The sequence below is a fragment of the Apostichopus japonicus genome, chromosome 10 (genome assembly GCF_037975245.1).
Source record: "Apostichopus japonicus isolate 1M-3 chromosome 10, ASM3797524v1, whole genome shotgun sequence".
Classification (NCBI taxonomy): domain Eukaryota; kingdom Metazoa; phylum Echinodermata; class Holothuroidea; order Aspidochirotida; family Stichopodidae; genus Apostichopus; species Apostichopus japonicus.
The window spans coordinates 7,185,468-7,202,674 of record NC_092570.1 but is presented as its reverse complement, the minus strand read 5'-3'; the positions used below and the strand labels follow the sequence as shown (position 1 = coordinate 7,202,674).

The window sequence follows — 17,207 nt, the reverse complement described above, 5'->3', positions numbered from 1 at the left end:
AGGATCCAAAATACTTTTTTTTTTAAATTTCGGGTGTTATTTGGGGAAAATTGCCCCTGTCAATCTTGTTTCAGGCGCAACGTTAGAATGTTCGAGAGCTCTGTTATATTATTCGATGAAGAAAATGGCCTCATGCAGGCTATTATAGGCCTATACACATGCAATACACAATTACACATAGTTATATTCCTAGGTACCGATTGCTAGGGCATCCAGGTGAAACGTGTATTAAGCATTACCCTGGTTACATGAGATTCTCAGCTGTTCGAGGGAACATGTACGTGTGTAGGCCTACTATAGGGCCTATATGAATACTATGAGGGTGCATATATGTACTATATCAATACCGTGGGCGCAATAATACATTTTGTTGTTATAGGGCCAATGAAGCCTACAGTCAACTATTTTTGCTTTATAAAGACGCTTTATTTGAAAAGATCGCACTGCGTTTATGGTAGGCGAGAAATGAAGCTAAAAAAGAGCCGTACATTAACGAAGATGCATAAATGTAGGCATGAAAATATTCTTCTCCCTGGCATTTGGTGGGGGGGGGGGGATATGGTGCATTACATCCCCTCCACCCATTTTCATGGGGGGATATATCCCCCCTCCACCCAGGATCGCCGCCCATGGCCATATGTGATCCATTTTTCGACCTTAATAATAAGCAACATTTCCAGTAAATATGGACACAAAATGCACAATTTAGTATGGCTGGCATGTCATTTAGTGTTTATAGTGATAATACAAACACAATTACCATCTATGTTTCTAAAACTATTATGCCGCCTAACTTCGCCAGAACCTTTTTTTGGCAAACAAAAAATAAAGCATACGGGAGGGGGGGGGGGGGGGGATTGAGCGATCACCGACATCTCACATAAAGGTCGTCATCAATTTTTTTGTTTTTTTTTGTTTTTGCTAAACTTTTTTTTTTTTTGGTGACGGCCAATAGGGGGGGCGCGCGCCTGTTGCGCCCCCCCCTGGATACGCCCCTGTGAGCCTATAGTTGGTGTACCGACTATTAATTACAACATTATGTTTATCGACACCACAGAAGTCTTATTTACAAATTGAAGGTTACAACTGTCATGATTCCAACGAAAACCGTGTGCTTAAACTGCTGCATAGCGGTACATGTATTTGTATGTATTTTAAATCCTTCTGCAAGCAGGGACTCGCGAAGAAGCCATCATTGGCTTATCAAAGTCGCAAGCTGACCGAAGTCAGTCTCTTAGATTCATATTTAACGTCCATGATTATGAATTGTCAATTTTCAACAACTCTGTAACTGGACGACATACATTAATCTTGGGGAAGTTGGGGTGACTCGATCTCGGAGTACATTACCATATCTCTCAGTGCGTAAGCTAGGATTAGCATTTATAAATTCTTGTTGGTCATACGCTTGGCTTCGCGGGTTTCCCCTTTCACCAAGGGCGATGAAAACATGCGATTTCCGTTTTGAATAAATAACTGTAAATACATATTCATATACGGAAGCGTGAGATTAAAGATCGTCTGTACTCGCACGTTTGAGCAGTAATCAAACTCAGGGTCATGAACCCTAAAAGGATGACTCAAGCCAGTAATTTATTCTTGATATGTCAAAGGTCAATAAAAAGCTTTGAAAATATGTCAAATCTCAGCAATGCTCCTTTAAATCTAAGGGTAATAATTTTTTCCTCGGCGACAAGTTGGCTATCTGAAAGTTAAAGTATTTTGAAGAAATGGTAGGATTAATCATTCTTATCGTATTATACCAGATTAATATTTGTCCAACCGTAAATTGTATTAAATGTATTGTCCTTTATGCTTTGTGGTCGACTTTATACCCTTAGGTGTAGTTAAATGGATTAATGGATCAAAACAGTGTTTTTTTTTTCTTCTTCTTTTATAATTTTTCTGAATATTTCTCTCTTTACGGACATATAACAAGGAGACTATAAACATATTTTTTTCTTTCTGATTTATTTAGTTATTACAATTTTGCTCTCATAAATTGACAAAAGAATCATATTTCAATTTTCCTGGCAAATTAAACCTTGTAACTGACATATAATAATACTGTACATATAATCATAAACATTGATATAGTGAACTTAAAAAAAATGAATTTCATTTAAACATGGGAAGATTTCAAATTTACATGGAAGATTTGTCATGATTGCACATATTAAAGCACATTACATTACTTAATAATACTTATTTCTTAATTATTTCATTATGAATCGATTTGATTAAAAACATTTCTTCTGATATAGCATCCAGATATGCAAGACTGATTAATCACATTGCTACACAAATGAAAAGATACATAGCATGTTTTTTGTAACCAGAATCTCAGTATGATTACTAAAATTATGGCAATTTTAAATTCACATATCTCACAATTACTTTGAAAAATAAAAACTTTAAACTAGGTACTGATCTTTAAAAAGTGAAAAAAACACATCTTTTAAAATAGCAGATGAAAACATGAAGATACATAACTCCCGGGGAGGGGGATGAAAACAATTTACACATTCCAATATTGACCACCAAAGTAGCTATCCTTTATTGCAATACAACATATCTTAAATGGCAAAATACCTAGCAAAAATATCAAAGTAATGGCTGGCGATTTCCTTAGACACTTTTGGCTCGAAACTGATCAAATTCAGTGCGGTTGAGGAGGGTGGGGTGATTTAACCCGGCTAATAAGCCTATCCATCATTTACAAAATCCCAACATAAGTTTTGATTATCCAAAAAATTGAGTGGTCTTAAAACAATCTGTTCTAATATTTTCGAAAAGTGTTAATATGGAGGAATTAGAAATTGTAAGAGTTAAAGGAAGGCAAGTTGCTGATGATGTTTAATATGAACTAATGAAGGCATAGTTAGAGTATTATTGTTATCATTATTATTATCTTCCTAAAATACTTTGGGATTCCCCTCATCACTAGTTTAATAAGAACCAATAAAAGGTAAATGTAACAACACCATACACCAAACAATATCTTTTGTAACTCACCACTAAGGTGTGTTGTGTAGTGTTGTGCTAAATTAAAATTAAAATTTGTCAAAGGAAGAGCATGGAAAATTATTTTGATTTGTGAATTTTTTGGGATAAATTTGATAAATTAATGACTTGACATTTTCGATGATACCTAGTAGAATGATTTGTTTTTGCCACTAAATGAAAACCAAGAATTTTTATTTATAATTATAATTACTTTACTGAACGTTCCCAACAAGCTGCATTATGGCTGAATTGAAATAGATTTAATACTTTATTGAAGACACGAGTGCTAAATAATCAAGGGAATACTTACTTAAGAAAATTATACCAAAGCTAAAAAGTTGTGACCATTGCTAAAACGTAAAACGATTGACTGTGATTTACTGATCAGTAAATCACAAATCATTAAAATCACAGACGGTTCTTTGATCTTTACGAGAATCGCTAAGATTTTTAAGAATTTTGGTGTACGTCCCTTGGACAACCAAGACTTGCTTTCTGGTTGTCCGAACAGCAAACTTGTTTCGCTCAACCAAATTTGATGGTGCGGATAAAATGTAGCAAAATGACTGGACCATGTAGGAGAGAGATTTGGTGAATAGGAATACAGCTTTGGGCCAGTAAAACTCCCACTTCGGGGGGGGGGGGGGAGTTGATGGACCTACCACCTACCAACAGTATTTCCATAGGAAGGGGTGTGGTACCAATTTATGTTTTTACCTTTTTGGGAGTATGTCTACAGTTACCATGCAATCTGAATTTGCTATAGGCAGGTATACCTCCATCGGGCAACATCTTGGTTGTCCGAACAGAAATTTGGATGTCTCGGACGACATTTTAAGATATTCCTTTAAATGTGGATTCAAAATGACTTTGATCGATACACTACTATCACAGAACGAAAACTGTTTCATAATTTATGTTAATTTTGGCATATAATTTTAGACTGTACAAATGATTAGTTCATAAATTGAAATTATAAATATTACCACAAAAAGGCATTATTGTGATTATTAATTTGATGTTTAGTTCCCCTACTTCATGACCTCTTTATTTAGTGAATAGACTGTGAACAGCCTCTGTGACTGAAATAAAAACTAAGATTGCAATTTGAAGGTAAAAACATTAATAATACTACCTTCAAAAAATACTAAGAAATATGGATGCCAAATAAGATATTAAGCAAATAGCAATCAATTGATTGCTTGCATTTGCATTAAAATTAATGATGTTATAAACTGCAAAGTGTCGTCCAAATATTATATAACAACTGCTATCTTGGCTGAAATTGACCGCTAAGGGTAGCCTCGACGTAAAAGTTAAAGCTTAAGGCAAAAAAGCAAGAACGAATTTGTGCCCTAATAACTTTTGAATGGGTCAGAGGATTTTTCAAGACCTCGGATAATTTTCTCTACTGTTTTCCATTCTTGCCAAAATAAGATCGAGTAGGTCGTTGGTTTTAACGAGTCAAAGTCCACAATTCAAGCTCGATTTTGTGAATCGTAAAACATTTGCATACCGCTGGTATATAGTATAGAATATTTTATAGTTAATCACACACAAAGAGAAAATTGTAAAATTTCATAATTTGGGTCAATTCCATCATTTTACGGAATTAATTATGTAGTCAAGGTTATGAACTGCATTTTAAATGGGATTTACATGCTTGAACAAGGAATAAAAATATTGGTCAAAAATCAATGGAAAATAACATTTTTAGCCTGATGGTTTACTCACTCTTGAGAATTTAAACGCTGGATTTGCAAAGCATTAATGGACAAAAAAATACGTCGGGTCTCGCCTGAAGAATACCACTCGGTAAACTTCAACGACGCCAAAGAAAGACACAAATTTGTTACGAAAGATTAAAAAAAAAGCTTCGACAGCAATAGCCTTTGTTATTTGAACTCCTTTCTTTGGTTTCCTCTACCGCCCTGATAGTATCGATTGAGTTTCTCGACAAGTTTTAAGAGTTGAGGGAAGGCATCGAATCTGCCCAGTGGTTTGGATGGATTGATACATTCCTCCAGCAGTCTTTGAAGTTTCTCTCCGTCCGGCACGTCGTGTGGAATGCTGTGCAGTAGTCCGTACGGATAATTTGAATTCTGTTTGCCTGTGGTGAGCAGAGAGGAAGAATATTCATCAAGGAATTTATCACCAAAAAAAAAAATGCATACTTGTTTCAGACTATAAAAATAAAATTAAAATTGTATCCAGGAGATAAATTTCAGTTAATCCTGCCATTTCAGCCTTAGCTTGTGCTTTGTGAGTGTGTGCTACAGTAACATTCCACATATGGAAACAGTAATGCCAAGAAGAAGAAGCTCAAGGGAATAAGATTCTTGGCTATTTTTCTTGGCTATATTACATAGTATGATACAGGTACTAGCTTTTGTACAAACTTCTGTTTGTTATAACTTTCCCTGACACATCCATCCATCACCCGCATATGCAAAAATTGATATTAAAGGAAAAGGAACCTTACAAAAAAGGCCTTGACCTGGTGATGTATGAGGAACGCTTGCTTTAGTCGTTAATTCACCATGAACACAAAATAAATAAAATATATCAAAATAAATCTATTGGTTCAAAATTATTTTTCTTTTGGATTAGTAAACTGAACAAATTACTTTCAGCAAATACATATATACCGTGATGATGATGTCACTTCCTCTGAGGGTTGCCAGATAGCTTCTTATCTATCAAATGACGTTTAAACTCCAACTTGAAAATTTAATGCCCACTCGTTGCCATAAAAAAAAAATAATAATCACCCTAGGGATTTAAATTATTATCTATGGATAAATATGATTATTGCAGGAAGGCGGTAAGACAATTTCAGCTCTGTCTAGAGGCAATTTGTTTAATTAAAGGATCAATTTATTTATCAACTAGAGATTTAAATTATTATCTATGGATAAATATGATTATTGCAGGAAGGCGGTAAGACAATTTCAGCTCTGTCAAGAGGCAATTTGTTTAATTAAAGGATCAATTTATTTATCAACTATTTTTGACAGATGATAGAAAAGAGGAATACATTCTCAACACCCTGTAAAAATTTGAACCCAACTCCTATAATGCATTTTTTTTTATAATTGAAATTGTTGCACTTTGTACCATAGGTCAACTTTGGAGCGAAAGGTGACAGGTCATAGTTGGAAAGTCACGGCAAACTGTTTTGTTCTGCTTTAGTTTGTTCTTTATTGATTTGCAAGTGGACTTGAAAGAGGCTAACAATTGATAAGAAAGGGGATATGAAGTAAACAATATAACAATGACTGTATTGTATTCATACTGAGATGTAATACAGTAGAGTCAATTACTGAGATGTAATCAAAATACGGATGCAGTAAACTGGACGTAAATATTGTACAAATATCGAAAACAAAAAATTTGTTCAGGTTGCTTCCATGGCATCATAGCTGTTTGCTTCAAGTTTACATTTTTGGTACAAAAAGGTTACAAATTTGGTGAATGTCATCTCGAAAGTGTTACGTAAGAAGCGATTGCCAATTTCACCGGGATACTTTTTCATTGCTCTAAAAATGCAATTTTCGCATCAACGATCCTTTTAATGACTTACCAAAGAGACCATGGATGAATGCATAGTAGTTATGGTCCGTAAAATAACGTGTGCATAGGTCTTGAGGACTGAAGGCTAAACAATATTGTTCTGCTGGACACCCATCAGGTATCGCCTCCGTCTTTATGTCCCAACCTTCAGCCGCATCTAAAACAAAACAGAGATTAAAATCTTATGGAGTTATCAATTCAGCAGGAGTAAAATCATCCAGGATTTTTTCATAGGCCAAAAAAGCATTCAAAGGCAAGCAGAGTTGCTGTGTTTTCCGAGGATTTTACTGGCCAAATTTGTTTACCAAATTGAACAAGGAAATGCTGTCGTGTCCCCGTAGGTGTTCATATAATTATAATTATACTTAGATCTATTCTTGTGTAAGCAGGTATCCAAAAGTAATACATTTTGGATTCTTTTGTTGTTAACAAACAGTTTCTAGTTTTCAAATCCAGTTAGCTGAAACTTGTATCTAAACTCCATTTATGAGCGAAGATGATATATAAACCAAACAGTATTCATTTACATATGAGATGGAGATGCAAATAATAAACAACAACCTCCCAAAACATATGAAATGAATCAAATGATCTCATTCCATCAGAGAGCACCCATGATTCAGACGTTCTTACAGATACAAGACTGAAAAACTGGAGCAAATCTAACCAAATGTGACATCACAGACCCACTCTGGGCTTACAGTCTTCTGTTTTTTAAGTTTTTCTTCTATTCTTTTCACGATTATTCTCTTTCGTAGGGGTAATATTTGCAAATGCTGTTGCTCTACCATTTGGCAGTTTTAAGTTAACCTTATACTGGTGTTGATATTTAGTCACACTGCTTTTTCGATCGAAACGGCCTGTTCCCAGCTGCGGAGGGGGCTCAAAACTGGTGTCAGGCACCGTTTCCCGGAAGAGCACCCCGTGCGTTTTCGCCCTGCTTTTTTTTACCAAAATGACCTGTTTCTCGCCAAAGGAGGGGCTCGAAACTTGTGGCAGGCACTGTTTCCCACTTTTTACTTTCACCATGAGAGTTCAGAACAGAAAACCAAATAAAAAAAACATAAGACTAAGTTGTTTAATCCCCTAGTGGCACTTTGACCTCACACGTTTATCTTTACATTTTAAATGGCAGTGTCGCCACATGATAACTTAAACCGTGGCATCTCCCATACGAAACTGTGAAATTTTCTTTCTATTTTCTACTTTTGGTAAAACACGACTCCTCATCAAACTGCATTGTTTTATTTTCTCATTAGAAACAGACGATGGTTGGTCTTGACTCAGCTTTCTAACAACTTTGAATATTTGTGGAACTTTAACTGAAGGTCACCTTCCTGTTTTAATGTTACTAATGTTAAGCTTCCATTTCCAAACGTGACTCCAAGGACATGACAGTTCACCTTTCTGAATAACAGGAAATCTTCTCAACACCCACATGCTTGTTTAAAAGGACCTTGTATCGAAATCACTGAACTGACCAAATTACAGAACAGAATGGTAGATCTATTTTGACAATTTTGTAACTAAATGTGTCATCATTCTAGTATTAATTCATATGCCTGCTCCTAGGTCAAAGTTATTTATTCTGAATGTGAGGATATAAGTCATAATTAATTGATGGACATGAAGAACCATCCGTGGACTCCCGGTTGTAGACGTAAGGAGAACAAATCTCAAAATGATTCTGTTTTTAGTGGTGCATCGGTACAAAAAGAAACATCACATTTTTCAGGTAATCGTTGGGTCAATTTGTGATGTTATATTAAGTCTCACCATAATTCTAATTTATTCAAGATTTCTGTTAATTTTTTTTAGAGGACTTTTAAAACCATGAAATCACTATCGGGGATAAATACAAGCTAATCATAGAATCTTGACCTTTATTTTTACCTTTTCTAATCTGCTCTCTATCTACGACTAAGATGTTTTCTGCATCAATAAACATGACTTCCTCTTTATCTGTAACAGCCAAATTCTCCAAGGTAATGTCCGTTGGATACAAAGCATAACCGAGGTCGTTGTCGGTGAACTTCTCTGCAATTTGGAGTACCTGGGAGGAGAAAAAAGCATAGCAATGCATTTTAAGCACATACACAAAAACAAAATTAAAGTTCTTCGAACAACTATGAACAACATTGTCCTAATCACTGTAATAGGCATTAGAAATCATGAAAATAGCTGCAACTCCCATCGAAATCCATCAAAGATTGACCATTTTACAAGTCTTTTCGTAATTCTAATTTAATTTATGAATAAACATTACCTAATTATGCATAGTGAAGATGTACTGGGAGTGACTGCCTGATTTTCTGGGTTATTCCTTTGTTTTAACAACCTTTGTTTCAAGGACACTGTACATAGGTTTATGGCCAAAGGCGATTTTTTGAAATATTTTATTTGTCTTCTTTGAAAAGAGGAACATCAAATTATTCAAATGATATATGTGGGCTTGTAATTAGTGGTTAACTTATTCAGGGCTAAAATATTTAAAAAAAATGATGAGTGCAACATACCACATCATAGTTTGTACATATCTAATGAGTTTCCCAAATTTATGAAAACTTTCAAATGTGTGTATCTGGGAAATGAAAAGAGCTTTTCGAAAAATTCCAACAGATTTTGAATGTGAGTAGCACACACAAAATATTGACTAGGTGCCTGTAGTACTTTAAATAAATAGATTTAGTGAACAGGTCAAGGATCAAGGGACTGAGGAAGGAAACGACAAAAGATTTTCTATGATACAGTCTGCTGACTCATTTCAGTTACATCCAAGCAAGATATTTTTTTTTTAAAGTTTAGAAGAAGGGTTGAGAAAGTATTTTGTTCCCGAATGGTAAAGGCCAACCAAAATCCCAGATGGCCTTTAGATTCCTTGCCATATAATATGCTCAAAATTCCACATATCTGATTTATGAAGTGCAAGGAATTAAATTTGTCCAAGAATTAATCGAGAACCAGAAAAGATCAGAGATGTCCGTCTCACTTGCAGCACTCACTTTGGGCATCAACCAATTTGTTTGTTGGTAAAGATTTTACAGTATAGAATATTTATTCTAAATTGTTTCAATATCCAGAACAGTCATCCTAGGTGAAATATAGTCACATAGATGTATGAGCAACTTGGACATTTGCTTTACCAATTTTAAGCTAGCAAATCAGCTCTGCCACCAACCATTCCTTTAATAACTGTTATTGCTGAATAAGATGATATTGTTCATACACTGTGAAATATTTTTACAACTTACTGCCAAAGCCAAAGTCATCTAGTACAAATCACAGAGTATATATGGCAAAGTTTGAGACCATTTGAGATAACCTGTTGACCCCTTGAGCCAATTTTGAGGCCATTTGAGATAATCTGTTGAACCCCTTGAAACACAGAGGCGAACACTGATAAGGGCCACTTGAGTCTGTTTAAGGCTTCCAACAAAAAAGTATCAACTATTTGAAGCAGATTTCATTTCCTGGATGAATATGTTATGTTAAATTTTCATACCGTAACTTACTAGCTGGGAAGAGTGGCATCTATTAATCAGAATGATAATACAGACATATTGTACCCCATAAGTACCCCTAGGGTGGGGGGGGGTCACTTGGAGAGGAAGGGGTAACAGTGGTACTCACAGCAGGCAAATGTTTTGTCTCGTGGAAGACACCTTACCTGTAGGGCAATTGAAAGACGAGTAGCCCAGCTAGCTTCAAGAAACTTGTATAAAGGAGTATCAATTTTTTCTTCCACAATAAATCTGCCACAGGCACCAAGGTATCGAGGAAACGGCCAACCATCACTCTGTGGAAATATCTAGACAGGAAGAGAGAGAACCTTTGTAGTAAATTAGTAATCCTAATATATAGACATTGTTTCTAAGCAGTTGCTAAGACGACCAAACGTTGTTTACTGTAGATCACAAGACAACATAGCTGTGTTGTATTTCCAGGGATGTGCTCGGGAAGTATTGCTTCAAATGGCAGTTCAGACGTTAAAACTGTATCAAAGCCTTAATCAAGATTTTTTCATTTGAAATATCCTCTGTTGTTGAGAGAGAGAAATGATTTGGTCGCATGAGTCCATAGGTTGATGGTTTTCAAAATATTTAACACCGAAAAACTGTTGCCCAATTCATCTACATCAACTAACCACTCCTTTTTTTCAATGGCCTTCTTAGAACAGCTAAACAATTATTGAATGGGTTTCTCATCTTACATAGGGATGCCTTTTCTTTGTCTAGAATCATGAATAAGATGTATCTCGAGTAGCAAAATGAACTCAATTTGACACTCCATATATCATTGAGTACAAAGTTTATCGTATTTGCTATTAATCACATGTTAAAAGCATTATTAACATATCTTTTACTAAAAATAATATTTGTTCTTCACTGGGTGAATTGAAATTTGATTGGTTAAAATAATGACCTACACTTTTTGCAGAATTTAAGTAGGGCATAACATTGAAAAATTCGTAGAAAATCAACTCAGAAATTAATTTTATGTTTTATAGTTTTGCATAAATTTCTTTCAACTTAAGTAAACAGTGGATTGAATTAATGCTTATTCAGATGACATTTCTTTTCATAACTGGCAATATTTTTGAGGCAATGGACTTGTGACCTAAGGCTCGCAGGTTTGAGCCCTGGCCAGATCATTACGTTGTGTCCTTTTGCAAGGCACTTTACCTCCATTGCCTCTCTTCACCCTGCAGGTGTATCTTGGGGACCTGTGAGATAAAACTGTCAGCTGGGCACTGTTTAGCTGCTGCCATGTGGAGGGATTTGTCTCTATGTTTGACAGGTTATCCTACACCAGGGTAATATTGTTATGCACCTTGAGCACCGTTATCGGTGGGTTTGTCTGCGCTTTATAAATCCATCAATATTATTATTATTATTATTTTCATCGCTAGTTTCAACTACTACCCAAAGGTCACAGGACAGTTTCTATCCATGCCGAGCTCCCAATCCCTCTTCACCTTCCCTCTCCCCACTTCACCAACATTTGTGAAAGCAACTCTCAGAAGGAAATAAGAGATTTAAGGTGAATACATTACCTGCAACACCAGTGGTTCTGGATTGATAGCGATGGTTGTTATCAGTTGTATTTTGTTATGTCTGGAGAGGAATCCATCAGATTGTCTCTCCTTGTACATGTCATAGATTCTGTCTAGAAGCCTCTGACTCGGACACCTGACTAAATCTGACATGTCACTCACATGGTTATGTTCCAGCATATGGGAATAGATTATATCCACCAGATCACTTTTAAATATAGCTACAGAGACATCGCAGCCTCTTCTTTGGTTAGCTTGAATACAGATGTCGTCGTCAAATTGTCTCAACTCCTCGTCCGAAGCCAGTTTCTTGAAGACTACCGACTGGACTTCCATGTGGGCACCGTGGTGTACGTTTTTAGTATTCACAAGGTCGAACATTCTAAATTGTGAATACGAGTGAAGCTGGTACTCTTTTCTTCTGAATCTCTGACAGGCGCTGGTTCCGTAACATGCTGGGCACTTCACGGCATCTACAAAATACTCGTCCTCCAGAAAGTTTTGCGACATCTGAGAGTGGAGGATGAAACCCAAGGTGACGGACAGTAGGATTAGGATCAGCAAACAAGATCGTTGGTTTTGCATCTTGGTGAGTTGAAATGCAGCCTTCCACAGGTATTGTTTCCAAACACTGTTACCCATGATGAGTTCAGGCTGTGCACCTATATATGAACATAACCAGTGATTACAAAAGGAAGAGTCATAAACAGGGAACTGTAATATTATGATGCATGCTTAAGTGCAATGGCTATTTTCTTATATAAAAGTAGCAGTAAGAATATTTTCACATGTAAGCAAGAAGTGGCTATATAATGACCATACAACATACATATATATGCTTAATTGCAGAAATATCCCGCAACTCTTGAATCTCACAGATTATGACTGGAGGTTCCTATGGTAAACAATGTACTGCCTTTCTCAAAAGCCCTTTGTGTGTGAGTTGCTGCAATGGGTATTCTGCAGGGCTCCCATACTTAACAAGTACTGATTCCCCCCCCCCCCCCAAAAAAAAATAATAATAAGTTTCAAAATAGTAAATGTTCACAAGAATGACATGCAAAATTCTGCTTAAGTTAATTAAATTAACATTTTCTAAATTTTAAAAGATACTAGGATTTTTCCTGATTGGTCATTTATATTTATAAATAAAGTTCTAACTAGATAGTAGACATGTAATAAACCTAAGGCACAGTATATAAGGCTAGTATAACTATAAGCATAACTTAGAGACAAGCGACGGTGAAATTTGTTGGTAATCCCGTGGCAAAAAGAGTAGTAAGCATGAAAGCAATCTAGATACAAATACATGTTGTTATTTCCACACAAAAATATACCTAGACTATACGAGCCTACACGTTATACATTTCGCAAAACCGGTGTTCTATGCTGTGTGATGAGTAACCTATTTAGGACATGAGTACGGTTAATAAGTAACACAGTTGGCGCTAATACTTAGACCTACCAAACTGAAAAGAACAAATTGAAATAGACATAAAAAGTCAACCATATTACCTTTTCATTCAAAACGACCTTTAGCTTTACAAAGTAAGTGCATTTCGGATCATCCTGTTAAGTGACCGGCAAAGTTCGCAAACGTCCGTCTTGAAAATTCGTTAGGTTGGTGATTCACTTTGTACACAGCGGAAATGTAAACAAGGTAGCACATGACAGTTATTTATATCTGTTCGTTGTTACAGAATAGTTGGGGCAGACAGGTGAGAGAAGGGGACAGGAGTCCAAAGAGCTTGGCATAGAAGGAACAGAAAGGATGACTTGGTAAGGAAAGGCCGAAAATCAATACCGAATAAAGGAAAACACCCGCGAAATCATGCAGGAAAATATGGAGGCTATAGTAAGCAAGTTCGCAAACTGAGCACAAACACAATAATATGACTCCGAGGTTTTGAAACAGCGCCGTTAACATTTCCTTCAATGACAAAACTGTAATGTACGTGTGCATTTTGATTTTCGTTATTGTATCACCTTTATTTTCTAAACGCATATGCTACTTCCTATGGGAGGGGGGGGGGGGGGGGGAATAAGCCACTGCCGAACATTTAAAGGTGTAAAAGTAAGCTGGCCTGACGTTTCGATCCTAGAAGGATCTTCTTCAGAGGCTAAATGACACTGAACATTTAAAGGGGCTACAAAATGAATCCAGCCAAGGAATTAATGTCAGATGCCCTCTATTTTTCTCCAACTTCTGATTCCGTCATACACAATCTAATGATCATAAGGCCTACCAATTGAGTTTTGGCTATAAAAAAGTCGGCAGGTTGTATTTCTATCTCCGCTGTCAAAATTGTTTTGAATTGTCTGTAGCCAAACAAGGCATCTGGGTTTGATAACTTAAAGTCTAATATTTGCCAGGAAAGTTCTCCTTACATCTAATAGCCTCTTACGTTTATCATCAATACATCGCTGCTAACGGGTAATATCCCGACCAACTAAAAATAGCGAAAGTTATAATCCCTGTCTACAATCAAACCAATGGTATGAAATGTTTCCCGAGAGGTGATGACGGAGCTAATCAGAAATCAGAAATCGTTACGTTATTGGTCTCTCTATATACGGCTCTGTACCTGTACCGTGTAAGATATATGTCACAGGGGTACTACTCGTAATGTGTAAGGTTGGCATGTAATATACATTTATGAATAGTCGAATGAGAACTTTCTTTCAGAAAACATAAAAATAAAATGTGTTCCTTATACGTCATTAATATATAATTATATATATATATATATATATATATATATATATATATATATATATATATATATACGATTCAATGGTTTATTTGCTAGCTGTCGTCCCCGCCCATCAATTACCCTACCAGCTACCGCGGCAATGGTGGTTCTGCTCACTGTCCCAGCCCCTCAATTTCCCTACCAGCTGATACCATTGGTTGGTTTGCTCGCTGACCCCGTCCCTCGTATTTTACTACTAGTTAAACCCACTGGTGGGTCTTCTCACTCTACTGGTTGGCAAACGATCATGAATGTAAACACCGAGGAAAGTATTCAGTTACTAAAGTATTTGTGAAGGGACGTGTATGTCACCCGTCCTACTTCTTTTTTGTTTTAAAACGTGCTCTTCAAAATATCCTCGGGAGATAACATTTGATCAATTTTATTTAGCCTAGGCCAAGATTTGCTGTAAAAGGATACGCAACACTTGAACAGTATGTTACAAATGGATGAGTTAGGTCAAAGGTGGCGTCCATTAAGGCGTCACATCTGTTAATAGCATGTCATGAGGGTCTTAAGAGATTTAGGGATGGCATGCCGCAACAAACGCACGTGAAGATCTTAAAGCAGTTGTTTATGGAACGCCAGACTGTCCACCAGATCATTATAACCAGACTGAAGTATTGTATATGTCGATGTTATGTTATATATAGCCTAACCCATATTGCAAAGTAATAAGTTGTGTATATAAACTTATATGCTGTTGTTGCTGTTGCATGCTATGTTTATGATGTAAACACTAGAATTAGCCAGTTGGGACAATTTTCAGTGCTAATACCACTCTATACTATCCGCTCGAAGCATCAAAGCACTCCTACTGACAGTATGAACAGTTCCTAACCTTGATCTGATACAAATAGGATATTTATACTGCTCATACTGTCAGCAAGAGTGCTTTGAAGCGGGTCATGACAGTACAGTATAGAAAAAAAAATACATTGTCCCAACTGGGTGCTAGCGCGTATATTTCCGAGTCAGTTTGACGCATACCCTCATGGGCGCAGTTTTTTTTAATTGATTTTAGTACCTGTGTGTCCTTCGGGAATATAATAATGTTTACATTTGCCGCTGACTTTGTGGAAACTGAGGTAATATTTATGTCTGGATTAACCCCCCCCCCCATCCTTCCCTACCCCACCTCTCTCGACCATTTTCATGTTTACATCATTAGGGCTGAGTAAATAAAGACTCTCATTTCGAGCGACTGGATCAATAACTAAAATATGGCAGTTCAATTATATAATAAATCATTCACTGGTTAGTGGCTTCCAGTACAAGACACATATTGCTTTAATTACATCGGGCGACGCTACTAAGTCACATGAAGGGTCCAAATCCTCAAAGGAGAAATGAGGTTACGATCGACATTATGACGACAATGACATCGCTGGGTTTAATGTGATCCGTCACCGAAATAATGACATATTCATCCCTTGAAGACACCACATACCCATTTATCCAGGGTATTGTGGGTTGCCAGTGAACGGATATTCAGTTAACGATAGAACGAGGGGGGGGGGGGAGGGTGCGGGTGGTTGGTGGTTGGTTGGTTTAATCCCTCTAGACCTATATATCAAATTCTGCTAAGTAAGGTAATAAGTTAATATTTTTTATTGTACTAGTATATAAACGCTCCATTTCTCGCTCTTTATCTTGTTTGTTACATCTGTATATAGAATTTAGTGACTAGGTTAATAGTTTCACATAGTAGACAATACTAGACATACGGGGATGTTTGTTACTTTCTTCTTTTTTTTCGTATGGGCCTGCCGATAGGGAGAAGGGGTGCAAAGGGATACATTACTGGACCTGGGGGAAAATATAGGGGGCGATGGAGAACATGCATACGAATAATGAATTCTCGATTCCTCATATATAGCTCATATATAGGATCTAAAGACTTCATAAGAAGGGGGGGGGGGTGTTAACTTATTTGCCTCCCGGTTTATGACGCCCCCTGTTTACGCCACTGGTAAACAACGGTCAATGGTATTCAAGGCCATTGCATTGGATATTACGCATACAGGCCATATCACAGCAATATTATATACTATTGTTGCAATATCCATTCAAATAATAAATCCCTGTACGGAAACATAAATGTTTACATACAAATATATACTAGCACTGTAAAATAGTTTATCATACGTGTCAACAATATCTTTGCAATTTAGTGGATGGTAAATTGTCAGTACTAAAAATAAAAATTCAAAAGTACTGGCACACAATTTCTCGGTTTCAACTTCATGCATATCGATGCATTTTAGTTAAAGTTTGTGTCATTTGACCGAAAAAGGTATGCCTAACTATGTAACGAATAGCTGAACCAGAAAACAATGAGTATTCCCTCCGCCCACCCCCACCCCATATGAGTATTCTTTTCTTCTTCATTTCTTTGTTTTTTACCATGATGAATCTTTCATTAAAAAGGTTTTTAATTTGATTTGTAGGTGGTCATTTACTTTAGAGTGTATAACATTTGCATGACATCTTTGAACATTATCAACTTATCTTTAACTCCGACTCTCGCTTGTGGTTGACAGGCAAGATTTATTCGGTCAATAACTGGAAAAAAAAATGTGCGGCAAACGAAAACAAAGAAATATACATATATAAATATACATGAAATAATATCTGAAAACACCGTCTTTGTCATATCTAGGGTAACCGCTATTCCTGAGAGAAATGAAAAGAGACATTAAAAATAAATAATCCAAGCAAACGGCTGCAAACAATATAATAGGAGGATTTTCTAACCACAAGTGACTCTTTATAAAGTGTCAGTTTTCACGACATTCACTTTCTGTATGGAAACCGGTTTG

The 17,207-nt window shown here is 36.4% G+C and overlaps 1 protein-coding gene across 1 annotated transcript; it reads right to left on the bottom strand.

Annotated features, from left to right (window-relative positions):
* Window positions 1-2,011: 2,011 nt before the first annotated feature.
* LOC139974719 (divergent protein kinase domain 2A-like) lies at window positions 2,012-13,277 on the bottom strand. Its single transcript, XM_071982068.1, has 6 exons — window positions 13,148-13,277; window positions 11,633-12,294; window positions 10,247-10,387; window positions 8,473-8,632; window positions 6,590-6,736; window positions 2,012-5,116 (listed from the first exon to the last, which is right to left on the bottom strand). Exons 2-6 carry the CDS (start codon window positions 12,272-12,274, stop codon window positions 4,902-4,904), a joined length of 1,305 nt encoding a protein of 434 aa, XP_071838169.1. The 5' UTR covers window positions 12,275-12,294; window positions 13,148-13,277; the 3' UTR covers window positions 2,012-4,901.
* Window positions 13,278-17,207: the final 3,930 nt, after the last annotated feature.